Here is a 25,727-nt window from a genome sequence, read left to right as displayed (position 1 = left end):
GGTTTCGAGGCCTTGTGCCTCACGACTGTTCGTGTTATGTGACTGTTCGATTGTTACTTGAACTATGCGTAGGGCCTGTGCCTTGCGGCTGGTTGCGATAAGTGACTGGTTAATTGGTATCTGGAAACGTATTTCGGCCCTGTGCCTTGCAGCTGTTTGTGTTCAATGACTGTTACAACGTTATTGTGAAATGTAATTGGGCCTTGTGCCTTGCAGCTGTTTTGTGTTAAGTGACTGTTTAATCGTCAATTTGAAGTGTGTTTAATCGTCAATTTGAAGTGTAATGAGGCCTGGAGCCTTGTAAATTGTTTTCTGTAATAATTGTGACAATAAAAGAGTTACTCACAGATTTGGGAGACAGGAGGAAGATGCAGTCTGTGTGAAGCTCAATCTCCGCTCAGACACAGAAGCAGCAGCTTTGCTCATTGTCCAGCTTCCGCATTCAAACAATGGGGAAGCTTTAATTGGTTGGAGGAGCAGAGTCCTTCCGGTGCTCCCGGTTTCCTATTGGTCAGTCCCCCGCTGACAGATAATGAGGGGCGGAACCCCACGTGGGGGTGGGAGTGACTTTTCCCTCCAGCCGCGCTGAGCTGGTGTCCAATGGGAAAGGCTGGAAGACCCGGACACACAATTGACAGTGCACCGCTTTGTCCCGGCCCCCAGCCAACCTGCACATGCGCATCACCCCCAAAATATGCGCGCGCCTTCAATTCAGAGCTTCTGCCCGGCTCAGGTCAAAGGGAAGACTTGTAGGACCGGAAGGACTCTGGTCCTCCAGTGAATCAGCGCGCGGGCTTTGTGTGGCTGGATATTGAGCTGCACACGGACTGAAACTCCCTCCTGCCTCTGTGAGTAACTCTTTTATTGTCGTCACAATTATTACAGAAACCAATTTACAAGGCTCCAGGCCTCATTACACTTCAAATTGACGATTAAACGCACTTCAAATTGACGATTAAACAGTCACTGAACACGAAACAGCTGCAAGGCACAAGGCCCAATTCCATTTCACAGTAACGTTGTAACAGTCATTGAACACAAACAGCTGCAAGGCACAGGGCCGAAATACGTTTCCAGATACCAATTAACCAGTCACTTATCACAACCAGCCGCAAGGCACAGGCCCTACGCATAGTTCAAGTAACAATCGAACAGTCACATAACACGAACAGTTGTGAGGCACAAGGCCTCGAAACCCAATGACCATTCCAAAGGAACAAAAAAAAACACAAGACACGAGTACATTGAGGTAACGACCTCTAAACACATAAAACAAGCAGTCGCGAGGCACAAGGCCTCGGAACCATACGACCACTCCAAAAGAGATTAAACAAAAACCAAAAATAAAATCCACAAAACACAAGTACATTTCAAGGTGACGACCTCTAAACACATAAGAGAAGCAGTCACGAGGCACAAGGCCCCGATACAATACGGCCGCTTCGGAAACAAATATGACCCACAGGGCCTCGATTCATTTTAACAGTATCATATCAAACCCAATCACCAGGCACCAGGCCTCAATTCACCCCAGAAAAGATTTAACAGGATAGAATCAATCACCGAACACTAATCCCTGCTCACCCACCCCCGTTCACCCCGCCCTGCAGCCGACACTCCGGAGGAAAGGCCCCTCCTCGCTAAGAGCAAGACCTCCGGAGAGCCAGACCCGGGCGCGGCGGAGGAGAGAGGGTTCCCCCCTCCTGGACCCCGCCCAAAGGCACGGGACCATTCGGAGGGAGAGCAGTTTTGCACCAACTAGCATTCCACCACTAATACTAAATACCATTTCGGAGAAACCGAAATGAGTTAAATGTCATAGGCTGCTAAATAAAACGAAAGCAAAGAAAACAAGAAAACAAATCCCTCAGCACACATAAAAAATTCTGTAAAAAGAGTCCATTAATTTTGCACGTTCCACATCATGACCCCGGCGCTCCAGCCGAAATTTCACAAGGAACAACATGTCCTCAAAGTCCTCCAATGGCAGCGGCCAGAGTCGCTCCAATGTTGGCAACAGTCGACAACGGGGAAGAAAGTCCCAGAGTCAGTCCCAACCGCCCACAGGGGGGCCGAACCCCCGGAGACCCCAGGAACGGCAGCAACCCACCCCGGGCTGCAGGCCGCGGGCCGCCCATCGGGTATCCACTCCCGGTTCCGACCCGCCGCTTCCAGCAGCCAATCCAGCTGCCATCCTTCCTCCATTCCTTCGTCCTCCATTGGGCGAACTCAAAACCGCCGACAGCAAACCTCGCAGTCCGAAGCAGCGTCTCCGCAGCTCAACCGCTGACTTGAAACACGACTGGTCGCAGTACTCCGAAACCGGTCTTCTCCCCTTCCCTCGGGGACCAGGAGCAATGGGCGCCGAGTTGCTGTTTCACCCCATCCAGGAAGCTCCCAGAGGCGGCCTGCCTTTCGAATCGGCCCGGAGGCGGACACCAAGCTCGCACACAACCGCCCAAGCCTCCTCCACTTTTCACCCCAGGAGTTTGGACAGTGTCGGCCGTAGCTCCCACAATCCCCCGCGCTGGGGAACCCGCTCTATCCGCCGCACGGGCGGGTGATCAGGTACTGCGCATGTCCAAGGGTGAGGGGAAGCTGCGCATGTGTGGAGGAAAGCCCAGCCCCTGACCTTCCTGTGAGGTGTTGGCTAATAGATAGAGTTAGGACCGGAAGGACGCTGGTCCTCCAATCAGCGCGGGCTTTATGTGAAAGGAGATTGGGCTTCACACAGACTGAAACGTCCTCCTGTCTCCAACATCTGTCAGTAAAACACTTTCTTTTCTCCCTCTTTCCATTTATTGTCTTCAATTGGTGATTTGCAGCAACTGAAGAGAAAGGAAGTGAATCCAGAGAGGGTGCAGACCCTGGAATGCTTGGCCCAGGTCTCTCTCTCTCTCTCTCACTCAAAGACATTCACATCCTTTGCTCCCTCAGCTTGACACATTTATTTGTCTGGCTAAAAAGATGGTCTCTTTCCTAATGTTCACAATTAAAGGTCTGGTTTCCCCAGGAGATGACGGACATTTAAGATGACAGTAAACAGGGCAAATCCAACTCAGCCAATTACTTCTCTGTAGGTCTACTGTCCATCATCAACAAAGTGATGGAAGGAGTCATCAAAGTTGCTATTAAGTGGCAATTATTCTGCAATAACCTGTTCCTGGACGCTCAGTTTGGGTTCCGCCAGGGTCACTCAGCTCCTGACCTCATTACAGCCTTAGTTGAAACTTGGACGAAAGAGTTGAATGCCAGAAGTGAGGTGAGAGTAACTGCCCTTGACATCAATGCAGCATTTGACCGAGTATGGTATCAAGGAGCCCTAGCTAAACTGGAGTCAATGGGAATCTCCACTGGTTTGAGTCATACCTGGCACAAAGGAAGATGGTTGTCGTGATTGGAGGTCAATCATCTCAGCTCCAGGACATCACTGCAGGAGTTCCTCAGAACAGTTTCCTCAGCCCAACCATCTTCAGCTGCTTCATCAATGATCTCCCTTCCATCATAAGGTGAGAAGTGGTGATGTTTGTGGATGACTGCACAATGTTCAGCACCATTCTCAACTCCTCAGATAATGAAGCAGTCCATGTCCAAATTCAGTAAGACCTGGACAATATCCAGGCTTGGCCTAATAAGTGGCAAGTTACATTCGTGCTACACAAGTGCCAGGCAATGACCATCTCCTACAAGAGAGGATTAACCACCACCCCATGACATTCAGTGGCATTTTCATTGCTGAATCCCCCACAACCAACATCCTGGGGGTTACCATTGATCAAAACTGAACTGGACTAACCATATTAATACTGTAGCTCCCAGGGCTGGGAATCCTACAGCGCGTAACACACCACCTGATGCCCCAAAGCTTGTCTACCGGACATCTACAAGCACAAGTCAGGAGTGTAATGGAATATGCTCCACTTTGCTGGATGAGTGCAGCTCCAACAACACTCAAGAAGCTCGACACTATCCAGGACAAAGCCGCCTGATTGATTGCGTCGCCTTCCACAAACATTCAAACCGTCCACCACCAACAAACAGTAGCAGCTGTGTATACCATCTACAAGATATACTGCAATAAATTATAAAGGTTCCTCAGACAGCACCTTCCAAACCCACAACCACTACCAGCTAGAAGGACAAGAGCAGCAGATACCTGGGAACCTCACCACCTGGAGGTTCACTTCCAAGTTACACACCACCCTGACTTGGAAATATATTGCCGTTCCTTCACTGTCCCTGGGGCAACATCCTGGAATTCCCTCCCTAACAGCACAGGGGATGTAGGGCAGCATGGTGGAGCAGTGGTTAGCGCTGCTGCCTCACGGCACCGAGGTCCCAGGTTCGATCCCGGCTCTGGGTCACTGTCCGTGTGTAGTTTGCACACTCTCCCCTTGTTTACGTGGGTTTCGCCCCCACAACCCAAAGATGTGCAGGGTAGGTGGATTGGCCACGCTAAATTGCCCCTTAATTGGAAAAAATGAATTGGGAACTTTAAATATATAAAAAACAATATTTTTTTTAAAACAGCACAGGGGATGTACCTACACCTCAAGGACTGCAGCAGTTCAAGAAGGCAGCTCACCACTACTTCGGTAGGGCAACTGGGGATGGGCAATAAATGCTGGCCTAACCAGCATTGTCCACATCCCGTAAATTAATTTTTTAAACTTTAATATCGGACAGAGATATGTCGAGTGTGTTTATATGGTCTGTATTATATATATTATTGATGGTTCTGTAATAAAATACATGTATTATTATTTCTAGTTTTGTAAATAGTACTGTACCTACATTATATATTTCCAGTCATACAGTCATTGCAGCAATGACAGAATCCATTTGGGAACTCAAGTCAATGCTGACTCTCTGTACAGCAATCCAGTCAGTCCCATTCCCCCTCGATATCCCTGTTCCCCTGAAAGCTTATTTTCTTCAAGTGACCATCCTATTTTATTTTAAATTATTGATCATCTCGACTTCCACAACCCTTGTGGGCAGTGAGTTCCCTGTCATGACCACTCCATGACTAAATAAAATTCTTCCTCAGAATTTCCCCATCTCTAATCAGTAAATGTACTTGTATGGAGATTCTCTACTCTTGTACAGGTTTTAGTGAGTTTAGATTTGTTGATCAGCACCTTCAGGAAAATTGGGAGGAAAAGTAAGTGAATACAGCCTGTATATTACACCCATTTTTCATCCAGTAATATAGACATATATCTGTCTGGCAGCCTGCATGAAGTTTTTCAGGTCTCTGTGTCCAGGACAGGAAGCAGTGAGCATGGATCTGTCAATCAGCCTGAATCAGCACCTTCAGGAGAATTGGGAGGGTGAATATTAGATACAGCAGAGTGAGAATGGAGGGAGAGTGTGTGGGATGGAGATTTAGAGCATTTCAGGGAAAGAGAGAGGAAAGAATGTTCGATAGAAACTAGAATTGTCTGTTCTGAGTTTCTATCCTGTACTGACAATGATTACTATTGTAAAATCTGTTCACAGGAAGTTCGAACGAGAGGGGTTTGAGGCCAATATCTCAAACTAAATATCACGTCAAGAACTGACTGAGTCACTCAATTCTTGGGATCATTGGCCTTTGAATCTAGAAGGAGAAATGTTTGTCTATTCTGTCTGTTTCAAGAGATTTTAAACATCAGTGTGTCTGGAAAAGCACTGAGACACACATGCATACCCGTGTGAGACTGTTACAGAGCACTGACTGTGGAAAGAGCATTAACCAGCGACACTGCCTGAAAAAATACTTCACCATTCAGAGCAGGGAGAGACTGTATAGGTGTTCTGTGTGTGGACGAGGCTTCAACTGAACGTCCAACAATAGGAATTCGGTGTGTGGACGAGGCTTCAACTGATCGTCCAACGTGGCGAGAAGCAAAATGATCCGGACCACGGGGAAACCATGGAAATGTGAGGATTGTGGGAAGGGATTCAGAGCCCCGTGCGAGCTGGAAAGGCATCAACGCAGTCACACTGGAGAGAGGCCGTTCACCTGCTCTCAGTGTGAAAAGGGATTCACTGACATTAGCAGCCTGCGGAGACACAAACGAGTTCACACTGGAGAGAGGCCGTTCACCTGCTCTGACTGTGGGAAGGGATTCACTCAGTTATCCAGCCTGCAGGGACACCAGCGAGTTCACACTGGAGAGAGGCCTTTCACCTGCTCTCAGTGTGAAAAGGGATTCACTGACATTGGCAGCCTGCGGAGACATGAACGAGTTCACACTGGAGAGAAGCCTTTCACCTGCTCTCAGTGTGAAAAGGGATTCACTGACATTGGCAGCCTGCGGAAACACGAACGAATTCACACTGGAGAGAGGCCTTTCACCTGCTCTCAGTGTGAAAAGGGATTCACTGACATTGGCAACCTGCGGAGACACGAACGAGTTCACACTGGGGAGAGGCCGTTCACCTGCTCTGACTGTGGGAAGGGATTCACTCAGTTATCCAGCCTGCAGGGACACCAGCGAGTTCACACTGGAGAGAGGCCTTTCACCTGCTCTCAGTGTGAAAAGGGATTCACTGACATTGGCAACCTGCAGAGACACGAACGAGTTCACACTGGAGAGAAGCCTTTCACCTGCTCTCAGTGTGAAAAGGGATTCACTGACATTAGCAACCTGCGGAAACACGAACGAATTCACACTGGAGAGAGGCCTTTCACCTGCTCTCAGTGTGAAAAGGAATTCACTCAAATTGGCAACCTGCAGAGACATGAACGAGTTCACACTGGAGAGAGGCCTTTCACCTGCTCTCACTGTGAAAAGGGATTCAATGACATTGGCAACCTGCGGAGACACGAACGAGTTCACACTGGGGAGAGGCCGTTCACGTGCTCTGACTGTGGGAAGGGATTCACTCGGTTATCCAGCCTGCAGAGACACCAGAGTGTTCACACTGGGGAGAAGTCGTTCATCTACACTGTGTGTGATATGGGATTCACTCAATTATACAGCCTGCTGAAACACAATGTCACTCACACCAAGAGCAGGCCCTTTAAATGCTCTGACTGCAGGAAGGGTTTCAAAAGCTCTCAGCTACTGATGTCCCACCAGCGCGTTCACTCTGAGGACAGACCGTTCAGCTGCTCTCACTGCACAAAGAGCTTTAGAACCTCATCCAACCTGATGAAACACGAGCGAGGTCACACCGGGGAGAGCCTGTTCACCTCTCCGACTGGGAAAAGATTCACTCGGTCATCACTTGCTGAGCCACAATGTCACTCACACCAATGAGAGACCCTTTAAATGCTCTGACTATGGGAGTGGGATTAAAAGCTCTCAGGTACTGATGTCCCACCAGCGCATTCACACTGAGGAGAGACCGTTCAGCTGCTCTCACTGCACAAAGAGGTTTCAAACATAATCCACATTGCGGAGACACCAGCGAGTTTACACTGGAAACAAGCCATTCACCTGCTCTGACTGTGGGAAGGGATTCACTCGGTTATCCAGCCTGCAGAGACACCAGAGTGTTCACACTGGGGAGAAGTCGTTCATCTACACTGTGTGTGATATGGGATTCACTCAATTATACAGCCTGCTGAAACACAATGTCACTCACACCAAGAGCAGGCCCTTTAAATGCTCTGACTGCAGGAAGGGTTTCAAAAGCTCTCAGCTACTGATGTCCCACCAGCGCGTTCACTCTGAGGACAGACCGTTCAGCTGCTCTCACTGCACAAAGAGCTTTAGAACCTCATCCAACCTGATGAAACACGAGCGAGGTCACACCGGGGAGAGCCTGTTCACCTCTCCGACTGGGAAAAGATTCACTCGGTCATCACTTGCTGAGCCACAATGTCACTCACACCAATGAGAGACCCTTTAAATGCTCTGACTATGGGAGTGGGATTAAAAGCTCTCAGGTACTGATGTCCCACCAGCGCATTCACACTGAGGAGAGACCGTTCAGCTGCTCTCACTGCACAAAGAGGTTTCAAACATCATCCACATTGCGGAGACACCAGCGAGTTTACACTGGAAACAAGCCATTCACCTGCTCTCACTGTGGGGAGGGATTCACTCAGTCGTCCAACATGCTGAGACACCAAAGGGTTCACAAGTGATGACGGGTTGGATTCTGCTGTTATTCCTGCTGTTAATCACATCCAGGACTGAACCTGGAGTGGGTGGATGGGTTTGCCTCCTCTTCAAATCCCTCCCCGGGCCTACTTTCTGGCACGGCCGGCCCCTGAACACCTACTCCATCTTGAGTCGGGGGCGGCGTGCTAAAGAAGTCCCCCGCGCATGCACAGGATGGCGCGGCCCAACTGCGCATGCGTGGGTTGGCGCGGCGCCCATTTGGCACCGCGAAAGGAGGCTGGAGCAGCGTGAACTGCTCGAGCGCCGTGCTGGCCCCTATGGGGGCCAGAATCGTACGTAACCGGGCCCGGTTTGCGACGGCATTCACAATGGCGCGAACTCTTGGGCCCAATATTGGAGAATCGCCCCCAAGGTGTTCTGCATTAACCTTGCTTGTTGCTAAGGCTTTGCTACATTTTGTGAATGTTTCTGTTAAGGCTGCAAAACTTTTTCATTACTAGATGTATTTGTAGAACAATGGTTTATTCATTACGAGGGCTTTTATGCAACTTTTCTTGAAACCGTGTTAGATTCTGACACATATTAAGTTGCTGTACAGCAATTCTCATATTTTTATCTGAAACAATGACTTTGCCTTGTGGATATTCCATTTTCTCTCTGTATGTATACTGAATTTAAGAATTATACTGCATCGATTCTTCAAGGTACCAATAAATCAGTGAAGCAATAAATCTGTCATCGATTAATGAGCCTCTTCCTTTGACCTAATGGAATCTTTAATTTTTCTTGTTAACCATGGTTGCGTCACTTTTCCTGTTGGATTTTTGTTTCTTAAAGGAATCTATATTTTATGTAAATATGTGATAATTCTTTAAATGCGATTGTATCATTACACATTTTATTGTAAGTTCCCAATCAACTTGCCTCTCATAGCTTGACAGTTTCCTTCTGAGACAGAACCATGTAACCACCAAAGCCTATCTTCATCTAAACCTGCTTTCTTTGGGGTTCCAAACAGAAACAGGAACTATCTGTCATCTACCTTCCAAACACCCTTTCACTCTGTAATCTTGTGAAATTTGAAGCCAAGTATTTGCCACAAGGCTCAAGAGCATCAGCCCACTGGAGGCAAAGTCGTGAGACCGGCCAGTCCAGCAGAACGAAATCCCTCCGACCCTCCCCATTGACCAACTGACAGAATGAACACAATGCTGTTCTGGGTGTAATTGAGAGTAGCAACAATAACAGCAGAATCCAACCCCTGGAATCACTTGTGACCTTGTTGGTGTCTCAGCAGGTACAAGGAAACACAGAATCCCTTCCCACATTGAGTGCAGGTGAATGTTCACTCCCCGGGGTGACCTGGCTGATGTCTCCGCAGGGTGGATAAATGTCTGAATCCCTTCCCACACTGAGAGCAGGTGAACGGCTTCTCCTCCGTGTGAACTCGCCGGTGGGACGTCAGGCTGGCTGATTGATTGAATCTCTTCCCACACTGAGAGCAGTTCAATGGCCTCTCCCCAGTGTGAACCCTCTGGTGTGTTACAGGGTGAATGACTGACTGAATCCTTTCCCACACTGAGAGCAGCTGAATGGCCTCTCCCAGTGTGAATGCGCCGATGAGCTTCCAGTGCAGATGGGGCTTTGAATCCCTTCCCACAGTCCCGGCATTTCCACTGTTTCTCCATGTTTTGGGTCTCCTTGTGTCTCTCCAGGTTAGACAATTGAAGCCTTACTCGTACAGAGAACATGTGTACAGTCCCTCCCCTCTGTGAAGCTCTGTAACTGGTTGAAGCTTTTTCCACAATCAGTGCTCTGGAACACTCTCACTCGGGTGTGTGTGACCCAAAGAATCAAGTGACTCTGTCATATCAAGATGTGATGTTTGGGATTTCTGTCTGTAATTCCTCCTTTTCTAATATCCTGGAAAAACAATTTACAAAATACATCACTTGTCAGTACAGGATAGAAACTCAGAACAGACCATTCTAGTTTCCATGGAACATTCTTCCCTCTCTCATTCCCCAAAAGCTGTAAATCTCCATCCCACACACTCTCCCTCCATTCACTGTAGCTAATATTCACCCTCCCAATTCTCCTGAAGGTGCTGATTCAGGCTGACTGACAGATCCCTGCTCACTGCTTCGTGTCCTGGACACAGAGATCAGAACAAATAGGAGCTGCAGTCAACCATTTAGCCCATTAAACTTGCTCAACCCTTTATTTGTTGTATGAGGAACGGTTGAGGACTCTGGGTCTGAACTCATTGGAGTTTAGAAGGATCGGGGGGGGATCTTATTGAAACTTACAGGATACTGCTAGGCCTGGATAGAGTGGACATGGAGAGGATGTTTCCACTTGTAGGAAAAATGAGAACCAGAGGATACAATCTCAGACTAAAGGGACGATCCTTTAAAACAAATGTGAGGAGGAATTTCTTCAGCCAGAGGGTGGTGAATCTGTGGAATTCTTTGCCGCATTTGAGTTTTCCTCATTTGGGAAGGCCCATGTGCCTCGGACACCAACGACATGGCCGGTAGGGACAAGCCCCGCCATCAAGGTAGCGGATTTAGTTGGACATTATCGATCAAGGCCAAATCACTGAGTGTCTTTAAGACAGAGATAGATAGGTTGTTGATTATTAAGTGGATCAGGGATTATGGGGAGAAGGCAGGAGAATGGGGATGAGAAAATATCAGCCATGATTGAATGGCGGAGCAGACTCGATGGGCCGAGTGCCTAATTCGGCTCTTATGTCTTATTAGTGTCACAAGTAGGCAGACATTAACGCTGCAATTAAGTTTCTGTGACAATTAAGGCTGAACCTATCCAACCTTGGCTCCCTTACACAATTGAAATCCGGACCACCCCCTCCCATAATCAGCTGGTGAGAATCCAAATCCTAGATTTGACTATTTTGAAGGCAGTGCTGGATAGATTCTTGATAAGCAAGGGAGTGAAAGGTTATTGGGGGGTTGCTGGGAGTGAGGAGTTGAGGTTACAATCAGATCAGCTGTGAACTTATTGAGGGAGCTGCTCCACAGTTTGGTTGTGGGATGCAGAATGTATTTATCCCATAACCCGACTCATTCCACTTCCCTTTCTCTTTCCTCTTTTTCGGAGGTCATGTTTGGCTGATCCCACATGCTATTTACACTTCTGAACCTTTTGGTGTTTGCTGCTACACAGAATCGGGCTGCCCTAAAATTCGGCCCCTTCAGTGAACCTCTGAGCACCTGGGACAAAACTGAATAGAAACGACCCCCTCTAAAATATGGATGGTTCAGAAAGCCTCAATCACTGTATGGTTGTGTTAAAAGATGGCAGTGTTCGAAGACAGTTTCCGACCACTCCAAGCCTCAGTCATTCTAAGGCTGTTTGTGTTCTTTGAAATAAGAACAAAAAGAAAGGGGGGTTTACACATAGTGACACTATAAAAGGCAGAGATTAAGCAACAGATAATAACAAAAATTATGCTTGATCTCCCCAGGGCACCAACGGACGACAACACAGGATGAAACCTGGTATTCTCATCATTCTCATCACCGGACTCAAAACGCAGGACATTATGAACCTTTTATACCCCGGCTATCTGTGGTTTTCTCCACCTGACGCAGCGGAATGTGAGGATGGCGGGATATGGATACACCCGAATTAAGAGTATTATGTTCAGGAGCAATAATCAGAGGCTTATTTACCAAAAGCCAAAGAGGACCTCGAATGAATGCTATCTGAGTGTCACCACAAAAGGGGATTGGTGGGGATTTTCAAATAATGGGTGTCCTGAAATTGGATGTCTTGCTTATAGCCTCGAAAAAGGATTAGAACTTGGACAAAAGTGCCCTGGGACACTCCTCGAGGGTCATTTCGCCCTAGGTGAGATCAGGACAGGACTAAAGTCAGCACGAGACAATAAATTAAACCCCCGACCTGAGGAAGTGCACTAGATTCGGTTAAAATTGGCTTTTACGCACAAAAACTTCACTAACCCAGGAGGTAACAAGGCAGATTAAGACAAGTGGAGCCACCATGTGGTGGGGTGAGGTTTTGGACTCAGATGTACAGTTACACTCGACCATTCACCTCATTTTACCCCTGGCTGCAATCCTGATCCTGTTCACACTAATGTACCTCATCATTCTCACAGTCCAATTCCGTAGGTGGGAAGCCAAAATAACCACACATCGGGACTTGGGACCCATGTTTGTGACACGGGCCCCCCAAATAGCACCAAATTAGAGGACCCTCTGGTACTCCTACTTGTTAGCACCAGTAACTGGAATTACTGTATTTACTTGAATGTTTATTGGTGTATTTGTTTTTTCGTTTTCCCTCTGTTTGTATTTTGTACGGGCATTTTTCATGTTTCTATCACTTGTTTTGTATGTCATTTCATTATCATTTTACCTGTATATAGAACATACAGTGCAGAACGAGGCCATTCAGCCCATCGAGTCTGCACCGACCCACTTAAGCCCTCACTTCCACCCTATCCCCGTAACCCAGTAACCCCTCCTAACCTTTTTGGTCACTAAGGGCAATTTATCATGGCCAATCCACCCAACCTGCATGTCTTTGGACTGTGGGAGGAAACCAGAACACCCGGAGGAACCCCACGCGCATGGGGAGAATGTGCAGACGACGCACATACAGCGACCCGACAGGGAATCGAACCTGGGACAGTGCTCAACACAGTTTCAAAAACAAGTAGCAGGATGGTCTGGACTGGGTACCAAATATACCGGTTATAAAGTTTACAGGAGGGACAGAGAATATGGCAGAGGGGGTGGAGTAACCTTACTGATTAGAAATACTATCACCTCAATGGTGAGGATTGGATTTGTTAATTGTCACGTGTATCGAGATACAGTGAAAAGTATTGATCTGCGTACAGTTCAGACAGATCATTCCATACATGAGAATACACAGGGCAAACATCAATACACAATGAAAATACATAGTCACAGGCATCAGGTGAAGCATACAGGAGTGTAGCACTACTCAGTGGAGGAGATGTGTGAAGAGATCAGGTCAGTCCATAAGAGGGTCGTTTAGGAGTCTGGTAACAGCGGAGAAGAAGATGTTTTTGAATCTGTTAGAACATAGAACATACAGTGCAGAAGGAGGCCATTCGGCCCATCAAATCTGCACCAAACCACTTGAGCCCTCACTTCCACACCATCCCCATAACCAATAACTCCTCCTAACCTTGTTGGTCACTTAAGAGCAATTTATCATGGCCAATCCACCTAACCTGCACGTTTTTGGACGTGTTAGTGCGTGTTCTCAGACTTTTGTATTTCCTGCCTGATGGAAGAAGTTGGAAGTGTGAATAAGCCGGGTGGGAGGGGTCTTTGATTATGCTGCCCGCTATCCCAAAGCAGCGGGATGTGTAGACAGAGTCAATGGATGGGAGGTGGGTTCGTGTGATGGACTGGGCAGTGTTCACGACTCTTTGTAATTTCTTACGGTCTTGGACCGAGCAGTTGCCAGGCCAGGCTGTGATGCAGCCAGATAGGATGCTTTCTATGGTGCATCTGTAAAAGTTGGTAAGAGTTAATGTGGACATGCTGAATTTCCTTAGTTTCCTGAGAAAGTATAGACACTGTTGTGCTTTCTTGGTCGTAGCGTCGACGTTGGTGGACCAGGACAGATTGTTGGTGACGAGCACACCCAGGAATTTGAAGCTGTAGTCTCTCTTTCCCACATTTTCCATGATGCCTCCGATGCTGCCCACCGAGTCTGAAATATATAACGGGTCGAAGGGGAATGGCAATGGAGAGCGCGGACACCCCTGCCTCGTCCCATCACCCCCGGTACACAGTCCTCAATTTGTGAGGCCAACATCTTCGCCAATACCTTGGCATCCACATTCAATAATGATATCGGGCGGTATGACCCACACTGCTCCGGGTCCTTGTCCCTCTTTAAAATCAGAGAGCTGGAAGCCTGCGACAATGTCAGGGGAATTCCCCCACGCTTCATTATATACCATCACCAGGAACCCATCCAGCCCCGGGGACTTCCCTGCCTGCATCGCCCCCATACCATCCAATATCTCCCTCAGCCCTGCCTGCATCGCCTCCATACCATCCAATATCTCCCTCAGCCCTGCCTGCATCGCCCCACACCATCCATCACCTCCCTCAGCCCTGCCTGCATCACCCCCAGACCATCCATCACCTCCCTCAGCCCTGCCTGCATTACCCCCATACCATCCATCATCTCCCTCAGCCCTGCCTGCATCACCCCCATACCATCCAATATCTCCCTCAGCCCTGCCTGCATCGCCCCACACCATCCATCACCTCCCTCAGCCCTGCCTGCATCACCACCATACCATCCATCACCTCCCTCAGCCCTGCCTGCATCGCCCCCATACCATCCATCACCTCCCTCAGCCCTGCCTGCATCGCCCCCATACCATCCATCACCTCCCTCAGCCCTGTCTGCATCACCCCCACACCATCCATCACCTCCCTCAGCCCTGCCTGCATCACCCCCACACCATCCATCACCTCCCTCAGCCCTGCCTGCATCGCCCCCATACCATCCATCACCTCCCTCAGCCCTGCCTGCATTGCCCCCACACCATCCATCACCTCCCTCAGCCCTGTCTGCATCGCCCCCATACCATCCATCACCTCCCTCTGTCCAATTGGGGTCCCCACCCTGAACCAGTCCCTCCTCCACATTGGGAAACTTGAACCCATCCAGGAACCGCCGCATCCCCTCCTCTCCGGTCGGGGGCTCCGACTCATAGAGCCTCCTCTCAAAAGCCTCAATCACCCCATTCACACCCTCCCGGGTCCATCACCATCTGATCCTTATCATCCCTCACTCTACCAATCTCCCTTGCTGCCTACCGCTTTCTCAGCTGATGGGCCAACATCCTGCTCTCCTTTTCCCCGTATTCATACACTGCCCCTCTGGCCCTCCGCAATGGTCCCATTACCTTCCCCGTGGAAACTAGCGCAAACTCCATCTGCAGCATCTGCCTCTCCTTCAACAGACCTGCCTCCGGCGCCTCTGAATATCTCCTGTCCACCCGCAAAATCTCATCCAGCAGCCTTGTCCTCTCCTCCCGCTCCATTTTCTCCCTGTGCGCCTGAATTGATACAAACTCCCCCCTGATTACAGCCTTAAGTGCCCCCTACAGCATGGTGGCTGTGACCTTCCCCGTGTCTTTCAGCTCCACATAGCCCCAAATAGCAGCCCTCACCCCAGTCAATCCGGAGTATACCGAGTGCACATGGGAGAAGCATAAAATCTCCATCGCTCTCGGCCTCCAAAACCTCCAGAGGTCCCCCCTCCCCTCCCTTCCTCCCCCAGAAACCCCCTCAGCTCCTTGGCCACTGTCGACACCCTCGACGACTTGGGATTTAACAGGTCCAAGCTCGGATCTATGACCACAATTTAAATCACCCCCTTAATCAACCGACGGGAGTCCGGAACCTTCCCTGACATCTGCCTCATAAAATCCACGACATCCCAATTCGGGGCATAAACGTTACCAGAACCACTGGCATCCCCGCCAACTTCCCGCTAATCCTCACATATCTCTCCCCCCCCCTCCCCCGGATCGTCTACAATACTCCCCACCTCGAACACAAACCTCTTATTAACCAATACTGCCACCCCTCTCGGCTTCATATCCAGACCCGAATGGAACACCTGCCCCACCCACTCTTTCCTCAGTCTTGTCTGGTCCCCAGTTTCAGGTGCGTCTCCTGCAAAAAAAGCCACGTCCGCCTTCAGACTCCTCAAACGCATGGACACACGCGACCGTTTAACCGGCCCATTCAACCCCCTCACGTTCCACATGACCAGGAAAGTCGGGAGGCTCCCCGCCCCCTTCCACTGCCGATCAGCCATATTCCTTTTTTGGGCCAGTCCCCAGCCCATATCACGCACCCCTCCAGGCCGTCGGATGTCACCGCCATTCCTTCCCAACTGCGGCAAACCAACCACACCCATGTCAGCAATGCTCCCCCCCCCCCCCCCCCCCACCCCCAAACAAAAAACAACCCCATCCCCCCCTCCCACGCCATCCCCCTACTTCACTCCTACTAACTGGTCCGCCCAGCTAGCATGGCGGCCCCCGCCCAAAGCCTCCAACCACCCTGCCTCCCTCCAATTCCCCTCCCCCCCGACCATCTCACCTGTCAACCCCTAAAGAGTAACAAAAGGCACACTCACCATCACTGCCCTCCTGCCAAGACCTGCCCCAGAATACCCACCCCCAGACACTTCAGAAACCACTCACAACTCCTCCAAAGTTCAATGTCCTCGCATTCCTCTCAGTCCATAGCCTCTCATAAATTCTATCTCCTCCTCTGGCATGTCGAAATAAAGCTCTCGTTCTTGGAAAGTCACCCACAGGTGGGCCAGGTATAATACCCCAAACTTCACCCCCTTTTCAAAGACGGCAGCCTTAATCCGATTAAACCCGGCCTTCCTCTTCCCTAGCTCCGCACCCAGGTCCTGGTACACCTGCAGCTCAGTCCCTTCCCAGGTACATTTTCTGGTCTGCCTCACCCATTAAAGGATCTTCTCCTTCACCAGAAGGCGGTGCAACTGCACCAGCATTGCCCTCGGTGGCACGACTGCCTGCGGCCTCCTCCTTATGGCCTGTGCACTCGGTCCACCTCCAGAGGCCATTCGACGGCCCTCTCCCCCATCCAGAATCCTTGTCACATACACAGCGACCTCTGCACCTTCAATGCCTTCAGGCATCCCTTAAATTTTGCCTGCTAGATTGATTCTTCAGATCCTCCACCTTCTCCCTCAGCCTCTTCAAACTCTCCAGCATCACTCCCACCTCCGGCACCAACGAGGCCAACTGCTCCTCGTGCTTCCCCCACCGCCTCCTCCACTTTCTGGTTCGCCTGGCCCTGGGACTTCAGCCTTTGCTTAACTCGCTCGATCCCAGATGTCAGCAGTTCCATCACCTTGGCCAGGTCTTCCAGGGCCTCTTTCCTCTGTTGTAGGAACTTATTGGTCAGAAACTCTACCAACTGCTCCATCGACCGCTGGGCAGGCAACGCGCCCCACTTGTCCTCCGTCATCTTTTCCTGTGGCACACCACACAGACTCTCCTGCACCACTCCTTGTCCGCAGATCCATCCACCAACCACACCAGAGGAGTATTACCTTCCCCGGGCACTCCTGTACCTGTTGCCTTCAAATAACAAGCCCTTCAAGCAGGAAAAGACAACAACAAAAAAAATCTTGAGTGGGAGCCACCAAATGTGTGACCACTCACTCCATGGCCTCCACCGGATGCCCCTGGTTGGAGATTCTAAACCTAAGGGCCATATTCTAAAAATTAGGGCAAGACCGTTCAAGAGAGATGTTAGGAAGCACTTCTTCACTCAAAGAGTTGGAGAAGTTTGGAACTCGCTCCCACAAACTACAGTTGAACATAGATCAGTTGTTGATTTTAAATGAGACAGATAGATTTTTGTAAATCAAAGATATTAAGGGATATGGGCCAAAGGCAAGTATATGGAGTTCAGTCAAAGATAAGCCATGATCTCATTGAATAGCGGGACAGGCTCCAGGGGCTGAATGGCCTACTCCAGTTCCTATGTTCCTAAAAGTTGTAAATCTCCATCCCACACACTCTCCCTCCATTCTCACTCTGCTGTTTTTAATATTCACCCATCCAATTTTCCTGAAGGTGCTGATTCAGGCTGTTTGACAAATCCATGCTCCCTGCTTTATAATAATAACCTTTATTGTCACAAGTAGGCTTACATTAACATTGCAATGAAGTTACCGTGAAAAGCCTCGAGTCGCCACATTCCGGCGCCTGTTTGAGTACACAGAGGGAGAGTTCAGAATGTCCAAATCACCTAAGAGCACGTCTTTCGGGACTTGTGGGAGGAAAAAGGAGCACCCGGAGGAAACCCACGCAGACACGGGGAGAGTGTACGGACTCCGCACAGACAGTGACCCAAGCCGGGAATCAAACCTGGGACCCTGGAGCTGTGAAGCAACAGTGCTAACCACAATGCTATCATGCGCTTCAAGACAAAACAAATAGGAGCTGCATTTGGCTCATCAAGCCTGCTCAACCATTTGATGAGGTACTTGGGCCCTCCACCTCAGCACCATTTCCCCAGTGTTATAAGGCCAAAGGATCTGCAACCTCACATTCCCTCAGGCCTAACCCGAGTACAATCTACCTGGATGAGGGGGTGGCAGAGCTACCCCCTTAACCCAGGGGCCTTTGTGACATAAACACCTCGGCTCAAGTGTGGGTCGGGAACAGGATAACCTTAAGGTGACCGCCGGGGCAAGCACATTGGAACCACCCAGGGGCTCGGTCCAAAAACCTGGTCCCACTGTCTGTGCGCCGTCTGCACGTTCTCCCCATGTCAAGCTGAGGGAGCAAAGGATGTCAACGTCTTTCAGAGAGAGAGAGAAAGACCTGGGCCAAGCTTTCCAGAGTCTGCACCCTCCCTGGATTCACTTCCTTTCCCTTCAGTTGCTGCAAGTGACCAATTGAAGGTCAGAATGAGAAAATGATGTGGAGATGCCGGCGTTGGACTGGGGTGAGCACAGTAAGAAGTCTTACAACAGGTTAAAGTCCAACAGGTTTGTTTCAAACACGAGCTTTCGGAGCACTGCTCGTTCCTCAGGTGAAGGAAGGAGCAGTGCTCCGAAAGCTAGTGTTTGAAACAAACCTGTTGGATTTAACCTGGTGTTGTAAGACTTCTTAGAATGAGTAAAGAAATGGAAAGGGGGAGAAATGAAAGTGTTTTACTCACAGATGTTGGAGACAGGAGGACATTTCACCCCGTGTGAAGCTTAATCTCGCATTTACACACAGCCCGCGTGCTGATTGGCTGGAGGCCCAGAGTCCTTCCGGTCCTCCAAGTCTTTCTATTGGTCAATACCCCATCTATCCGGTCATGAAGAAGGGGGGGGAAGCTCAGCCGCACATGCGCAGTCCGGGGGAGGGGGAGGGTCACGGACTGGGTTGTCCCCCCGTCAGACCCGCAGCACCGACCGGCGACACCGAGCAGCGAGTCCCGAGGCTCTCGGCAGCTTGACCAGGCTGCACGGAAAGAGCTGAAGCGGCTCCCTGTCGGAAGGGAAGCCGCGCACCTCCCGCCAGACACCCGCAAATGTCAATATTTTTATTACTTTTCTTTTCACCATTTTTCAAACAATGAAAGCAGCAGAAAAACTGGCGGGAAATGGGCCCCGAGAACAAGAGATATTGCCGCAGAAATACAACCAGACATTGAGAATTCATTCGGAACAGGATATCTGAGGGAGCACAGCCTCCAGATCAAATGTCAGCAATTCAACAACCAGTCAACATGTTCACATAGTGAGTGGGGAAAGAGGGTTAGATTCTATAAAAACAGGAGGATAACAATGTAGCTCACACACCCCAAAGTATTGGGGAACTGACTAACAACATAGTCAACTTGAAATGGATAAATTGAATTCGCTCATGGAAAGCCCAGGAGGAGCAAGCCAATAAAATTGAAACATCTGAATCTGAGGTTGGGGTCTCGTGTTACAGAATGGGGAGGGCAAATTTAAAAAAATAAGACAGGATCTGTACAAAATCAACTTGGAGCCGCCACTTGTCAAAAAATCTACATTAGAGCAGTGGGATTCATTCAAAAAAGAAATAGGGAGTGCACATAGCGGCACTGTAGCACAGTGGTTAGCGCTTTGGTTCACAGCTCCAGTGTCCCAGGTTCGATTCCCGACTTGGGTCACTGTCTGTGCGGAGTCTGCACGTTCTCCCCATGTCTGCGTGGGTTTCCTCCCACAGTCCAAAGATGTGTTGGTTGGGTGGATTGGCAATGCTAAATTGCCCTTTGTGTCCAAAAAGGTTAGGTGGGGTGACGGGGATAGGGAAGAGGTGTGGGCCTCAGTGGGGTTCTCTTTCCAAGGGCCGGTGTAGACTCGATGGGCCAAATGGCCTCCTCCTGTACTGTAAATTCTGTGATTCTATGTTCCCATGATAGTGAAGGATGGGAGCAATATGTCAAGGGATATCCAGGGTCGGATAAGGAATTAAAGTGTCTTAACACAGATACCGAGGGCTCAAAGTGGAAGTTCTAGAGGAACATAGAAAGTGTAAAGGATTAATTAAGAAAGGAATTAGGAGAGAAAGAGGGAGCATGGAATACCACTGTCGGGTAAAATAAAGGAAAATCCAACAATGTTTTATAAGTATATTTGGAGCAGGAGGTTGACCAGGGTAAGAGTACGGACCAATGTGGCAATGTGTGCATGGAACTGGAAGATACAGGTGAGGTTTTAAATGAGTACTTTGCATCTGTGTTCACTACGGAGAAGGGTGATGTAGGTATAGAAATCATGGAGGCACATTGTGATTTGCTTGAATAACAACATTGAGAGGGAGAAAGTATGAACAGTTTCACCAGGTCTGAAAGTGAATAAATCCCCAGGGCCAAATGAGATGTGTTCCAGGCTGCTGTGGGAGGCAAGGAAGAAGATTGCAGAGGCTCTGACAATTTTCAAATCTTCTGTGGCCACAGGAGAGGTGGCCTGAGGACTGGAAGACAGCTAATGTGGTGCCATTATTCAAGAAGGCAAGTAGGGACAAACCAGGAAATTACAAGCCAGTGAGTCTATCTTCACTGCCAGGGAAACTACTGCAATACATTCTGAGTGACAGAATTAATCTCCACTTGGAGAGGCAAGGATTAAACAAGGGAGAGCATGTCTTACAAATTTGATTGAATTTTTTGAAGAAGTGACTAGGTTGTAGATGTAGGTAGTGCGGTTGATGTAGTCGACATAGACTTTAGTAGGGCTTTTGACAAACTCCCACATGGGAGGCTGATGCAGAAGGTAAGAGCCCAGGGGATTCAGGGCAATTTGACAAACTGGATCCAAAACTGGCTTAGTGGTAGGAGGAAGAGGGTGATGTTTGAAGGTTGTTTTTGTGCCTGGAAGCCTGTGTCCAGCGGTGTTCTGCAGGGATCAGTGCTGGGTCACTTGTTTGTAGTACACATTAATGATCTGGATGTGAATGTAGGAGGTATGATTAGGAAGTTCACAGATGACACAAAAATTGGTGGTGTAGTAAATGGTGAGGAACAAGGCCTTAGATTACAGGACAATAAAGATGGGCTGGCTAGATGGGCAGAAGAGGGGACAGCAGGGTGGTCCAGAAACTATCACGGACACATTGCAGAAATTCACTCCCTTTCTGACAGGTGCTTGTCTGCCTCTCCTAATCTGTGTGTCAGTTATAATCCCCCCATTAATACTCATCTGCCTTTGCAACACACTTGCTTAATTTCTGACTTTATACAATCTAGCGCCTCAGAACTGCGACCAGGGGGTTGATACACAACACCCATTACAGTTTTAGATTTCTTTTTCTTCCTCAGTTCCACTCCTATGGTCTCCACTGGATGTTTTCCCCTCATTGTTTCCTCCCTCACCATTGAGGTGATAGTATTTCTGATCAGTAAGGCTACTCCACCCCCTCTGCCATATTCTCTGTTCCTCCTGTAAACTTTATAACCGGTATATTTAGTTCCCAGTCCTGACCACCCTGCAGCTAAGTCTCTGTAATAGCGACAACATCATAATCTTCAACTTGCATTTACGCCTGCAGCTCGTCTAGTTTATTCCTTACACTCCGTGCATTTGTCTATAGAACTCTTAATCGGACTGTTCCCCCTGACCGCTCCCTCAGCACTGCTTCTTTGTTATTTGCTTGTTTGTTATTTGCTTGTTTATTATTTACTTGTTTTTTACTTTTCACTTTTGCTTTAACCAGTATAGAATCACAGAATTTACAGTGCAGAAGGAGGCCATTCGGCCCATCGAGTCAGCACCTGCCCTTGGAAAGGGCACCCTACCCAAGCCCATACCTCCACCCTACTTGTAGTGAGCTGCAGTTCCTGACGTTAGGTTCCTGACTACCTCCCTGTTTATCCTTTCCACGAGGACACTGGTCCCAGATCGGTTCAGGTGGAGACTGTCCCAATGGTACAGATCCCTCCTGTCCCAATACTGATGCCAGTGCCCCATGAAATGGAACCCCTCTTTCCTGCACCACTCCTTTAGCCATGTGTTTACCTCCCTAATTTTCTCATCCCGATGCCAATTTGCACGTGGCTCGGGGAATAATCCAGAGATTATAATCCTTGGGACCTGTTCTTTAATTTTGTTGCTAGTTCCTGATAATCACCAAAAAGGTCCTCTTTCCGAGTCTTGCCGATGTTGTTTTTCCCAACGTGGACCCCAACAACTGGATCCGCCCCCTCCCTCTCCAATATCCTTTCAAGCCGGTTAGAGATGCCCCTCACCCTGGCACCGGGCAGGCAACATACCATGTGGGACTCTCGGTCCTGCTTCCAAAGGATGTTATCAGTTCCCCTAATTATAGAAACCCCGACAACTACCACTTCCTCCCCCCGCTTGAATGGCCTCCTGTACCAGGGTGCAGTGGTCAGCCAGCTCATCCTTCTACAGTCACTGCTCCGATACCCTGTCCCTCGGGGCCCGCTCCCTGGAGACTCGGCTGCGAATCCCCGAGATAAGGGTTCTGTACTCACAGCTCCGAAACTCCATCCCTCCGAGTCCACTCCCTGGAGACGAGGTATGGGGAATAGGTATTGGAGACGAGGTATTGGGGAATGAGAGGAAGGAATGTTCCATAGAAACTAGAATTCTCTGTTCTGAATTTCTATCCTGTACTGAGTGTTGACTTTTGTAAACTCCTTTTACAGATATTACAAGAGGAGGAATTACAGACAGAAATCTCAATTGTCACGTCTCGGTCTTACAGGCTCACTCGATACCTTGGGATCTGAGTATCATCGGCCTTTGAATCCAGAAGGAGAAATGTTTGCCCAATCTGTCGGCTTCAAAAGATTTTAAACACCAGTGTGACTGGAAAAGCACCGAGTCACACACATACCCGAGTGAGAGTGTTCCAGAGCACTGACTGTGGAAAGAGCTTTAACCAGTTACACAGCCTGAAAAAAACATCACACTATTCACAGCGGGGCTGTGTGTGGACGAGGTTTCAACTGATTGTCCAAACTGGAGACACACAAGGAGACCCAAAACATGGAGAAACCGTGGAAATGTGGGGATTGTGGGAAGGGATATAGATCTCCATCAGAGCTGGAAACTCATCGACGCAGTCACACTGGGGAGAGACCATTCACCTGCTCTCAGTGTGAGAAGGGATTCTCTGAGTTATCCAGCCTGAAGAGACACCAGCGAGTTCACACTGGGGAGAGGCCGTTCACCTGCTCTCAGTGTGGGAAGGGATTCACTGAGTTATCCAGACTGAAGAAACACCAGCAAGTTCACACTGGGATGAGGCCATTCACTTGCTCTCAGTGTGAGAAGGGATTCACTACTTCATCGAGCCTGCTGATACACCAGCGAATTCACACTGGGGAGAGGCCGTTCACTTGCTCTCAGTGTGAGAAGGGATTCACTACTTCATCGAGCCTGCTGACACACCAGCAAATTCACACTGGGGAAAGGCCGTTCACTTGCTCTCAGTGTGAGAAGGGATTCACTACTTCATTGAGCCTGCTGACACACCAGCGAATTCACACTGGGGAGAAGCCGTTCACCTGCTCTCAGTGTGAGAAGAGATTCACTTCTTTAAAAAGCCTGCGGACACACCAGCGAGTTCACACTGGGGAGAGGCCGTTCACCTGCTCTGAGTGTGAGAAGGGATTCACTACTTCATCGAGCCTGCTGATACACCAGCGAATTCACACTGGGGAGAGGCCGTTCACCTGCTCTGAGTGTGAGAAGGGATTCACTACTTCATCGAGGCTGAAGAAACACCAGCGAGTTCACACTGGGGAGAGACCGTTCACCTGCTCTCAGTGTGAGAAGAGATTTACTACTTTAAAGAGCCTGCGGATACATCAACGAGTTCACACCAGGGAGAGGCCGTTCACCTGCACTGTGTGTGATAAGGGATTCACTCACTTATCCCCCCTAAAGATACACCAGAGCGCTCACACGGGGGAGAGGCCATTCATCTGCACTGTGTGTGATAAGGGATTCACTCAGTTATTCAACCTGCAGAGACACCAGCGAGTTCACACAGGGGAGAAGGCGCTAACCTGCTCTTAGTGAGAGAAGGGATTCAGATATCCATACACCCTGCAGGAACACGAGCGAGTTCACACCTGGAAGAGGCCATTCGCCTGCTCTGAGCAGGGGAGACATTCAATTGGAAGATACAGAAATCGTCCTAAAAACACTAGAGAACCAAGGGAGTAGTGAGCACGAGGAACTGAAAGAGATTAGTATTAGTGAAAAAGTAGTACTGGAGGAAATAATGGGATTGAAAGTTAATAAATGCCCAAAAACTGATGCTCTACATCCCAGAGCGTTGAAAGAGGCGGCTGGAGAGATAGTGGATACATTGGTGATTACCTTTCAAAATTCTATAGATTCTGGAATGGTTCCTGCAGATTGGAAGGTGGTAAATGTAACCCCACTATTTAAGGAGGGAGAGAGAAAACGGGGAACCACAGACCCATTAGCCTGACATCAGTCGGAGGGAAAATGCTACAATCTATTATAAAGGATGTGATAACATACGGATTAGGAGCAGGAGTAGGCCACTCGGCCCCTCGAGCCTGCTCCACCATTCAATAAGTTCCCGGCTGAGGACTTCCGGTTGCGGCTATGCCTAGGTAGGTCATACGTTCAGCAGCTCCCGCCGGGAACGGACTTTTGGGCGCTCCAGATGAGCCCCAACGGCAATTGTTCGACGACTTCCAGTGTGGGAAGGTGATAGCAAGGTCCCCCCGACAGTATATGGATTGGACCAGGAGTGGAGCGGTCAAAAAAGGGTTCTTGGAGCAGCAAAAAGTGCGAGGGAGGAAAAACAAGATGGCGACGGGTGGAGATCAAGCAGCGTGGTCGCAGGAGCAGCAGGGGTTTCTCAAACGCTGTTTTGAGGAGCTGAAGAAAGAAATGCTGGCACCAATGAAGACGGCGATCGAGAAGTTAGTGGAGACCCAGAAGGCCCAAGGGGCGGCGATCCGGGAGGTGCGGCAAAAAGCCTCGGAGAACGAGGATGAGATCTTGGCCCTGGCGGTGAAGGTGGAGGCACACGAGGCGCTGCACAAGAGGTGGGCGGAAAAATTTGAGGACCTGGAGAATAGGTCGAGGAGGAAGAATCTTCGGATTCTGGGTCTCCCTGAAGGAGTGGAGGGGGCCGATGCCGGGGCAGGCATGTGAGCACGATGCTCAATTCGCTGATGGGAGCGCGGGCCTTCCCGAGTCCCCTGGAGCGGTAGTGGTGAGATTTCACTGCTTCATGGACAGAGAGTGTGTCCTGAGATGGGCCAAGAAAGAGCAAAGCAGCAGGTGGGAGAATAGGGAGATCCGAATATACCAGGACTGGAGCGCAGAGGTGGCAAAGAAGAGAGCTGGTTTTAATCGGGCCAAGGCGGTGCTCCATCGGAAGGGGGTGAAGTTCGGTATGCTGCAGCCAGCACAATTGTGGGTCACATTTCAAGATCGGCACCACTATTTTGAAACGCCGAGGAGGCTTGGACCTTTATACAAACTGAAAAGTTGGACTCAAACTGAGGGTTTGTGGTTGTGGGGGGGATGTCTGCTGTATATAGGGTTTTAACTATGTGTAGGGAATGTTCCATTGGT

General features: G+C 49.3%; 2 protein-coding genes across 4 annotated transcripts in view; both read left to right on the top strand.

The window, feature by feature from the left end:
• Window positions 1-7,409, top strand: part of LOC140420539 (uncharacterized) — a 66,459-nt gene extending 59,050 nt beyond the window's left edge. The window contains exon 2 of the mRNA XM_072504540.1: window positions 6,056-7,409. Within this exon, the coding sequence (XP_072360641.1) occupies window positions 6,056-7,250 (1,195 nt within the window). The 3' untranslated portion in view covers window positions 7,251-7,409. The remainder of the gene's footprint in view (window positions 1-6,055) is intronic.
• Window positions 492-25,727, top strand: LOC140420537 (uncharacterized). Of its 3 annotated transcripts, XM_072504538.1 has the most exons (3): window positions 492-848; window positions 11,551-11,683; window positions 22,805-25,727. In XM_072504538.1, the coding sequence occupies exon 3, from the start codon at window positions 23,148-23,150 to the stop codon at window positions 24,180-24,182; it is 1,035 nt and encodes a 344-aa protein (XP_072360639.1). In that variant the 5' UTR covers window positions 492-848; window positions 11,551-11,683; window positions 22,805-23,147; the 3' UTR covers window positions 24,183-25,727. The 3 variants fall into 3 exon arrangements, with proteins under 3 accessions (XP_072360639.1, XP_072360638.1, XP_072360640.1); XM_072504537.1 differs by lacking the exons at window positions 492-848; window positions 11,551-11,683 and adding an exon at window positions 19,061-19,404; XM_072504539.1 differs by lacking the exons at window positions 492-848; window positions 11,551-11,683 and adding an exon at window positions 19,063-19,197.

The sequence above is a fragment of the Scyliorhinus torazame genome, chromosome 5 (genome assembly GCF_047496885.1).
Source record: "Scyliorhinus torazame isolate Kashiwa2021f chromosome 5, sScyTor2.1, whole genome shotgun sequence".
NCBI classification, from domain to species: domain Eukaryota; kingdom Metazoa; phylum Chordata; class Chondrichthyes; order Carcharhiniformes; family Scyliorhinidae; genus Scyliorhinus; species Scyliorhinus torazame.
The sequence above is the reverse complement of the archived record's forward strand: the minus strand, read 5'-3'. Positions and strand labels throughout refer to the sequence as shown.

Coding starts and splice junctions, on each gene's coding strand:
- LOC140420537 (XM_072504538.1), top strand. CDS start 23,148: ATGGAGAAACCGTGGAAATGTGGGGATTGTGGGAAGGGATATAGATCT.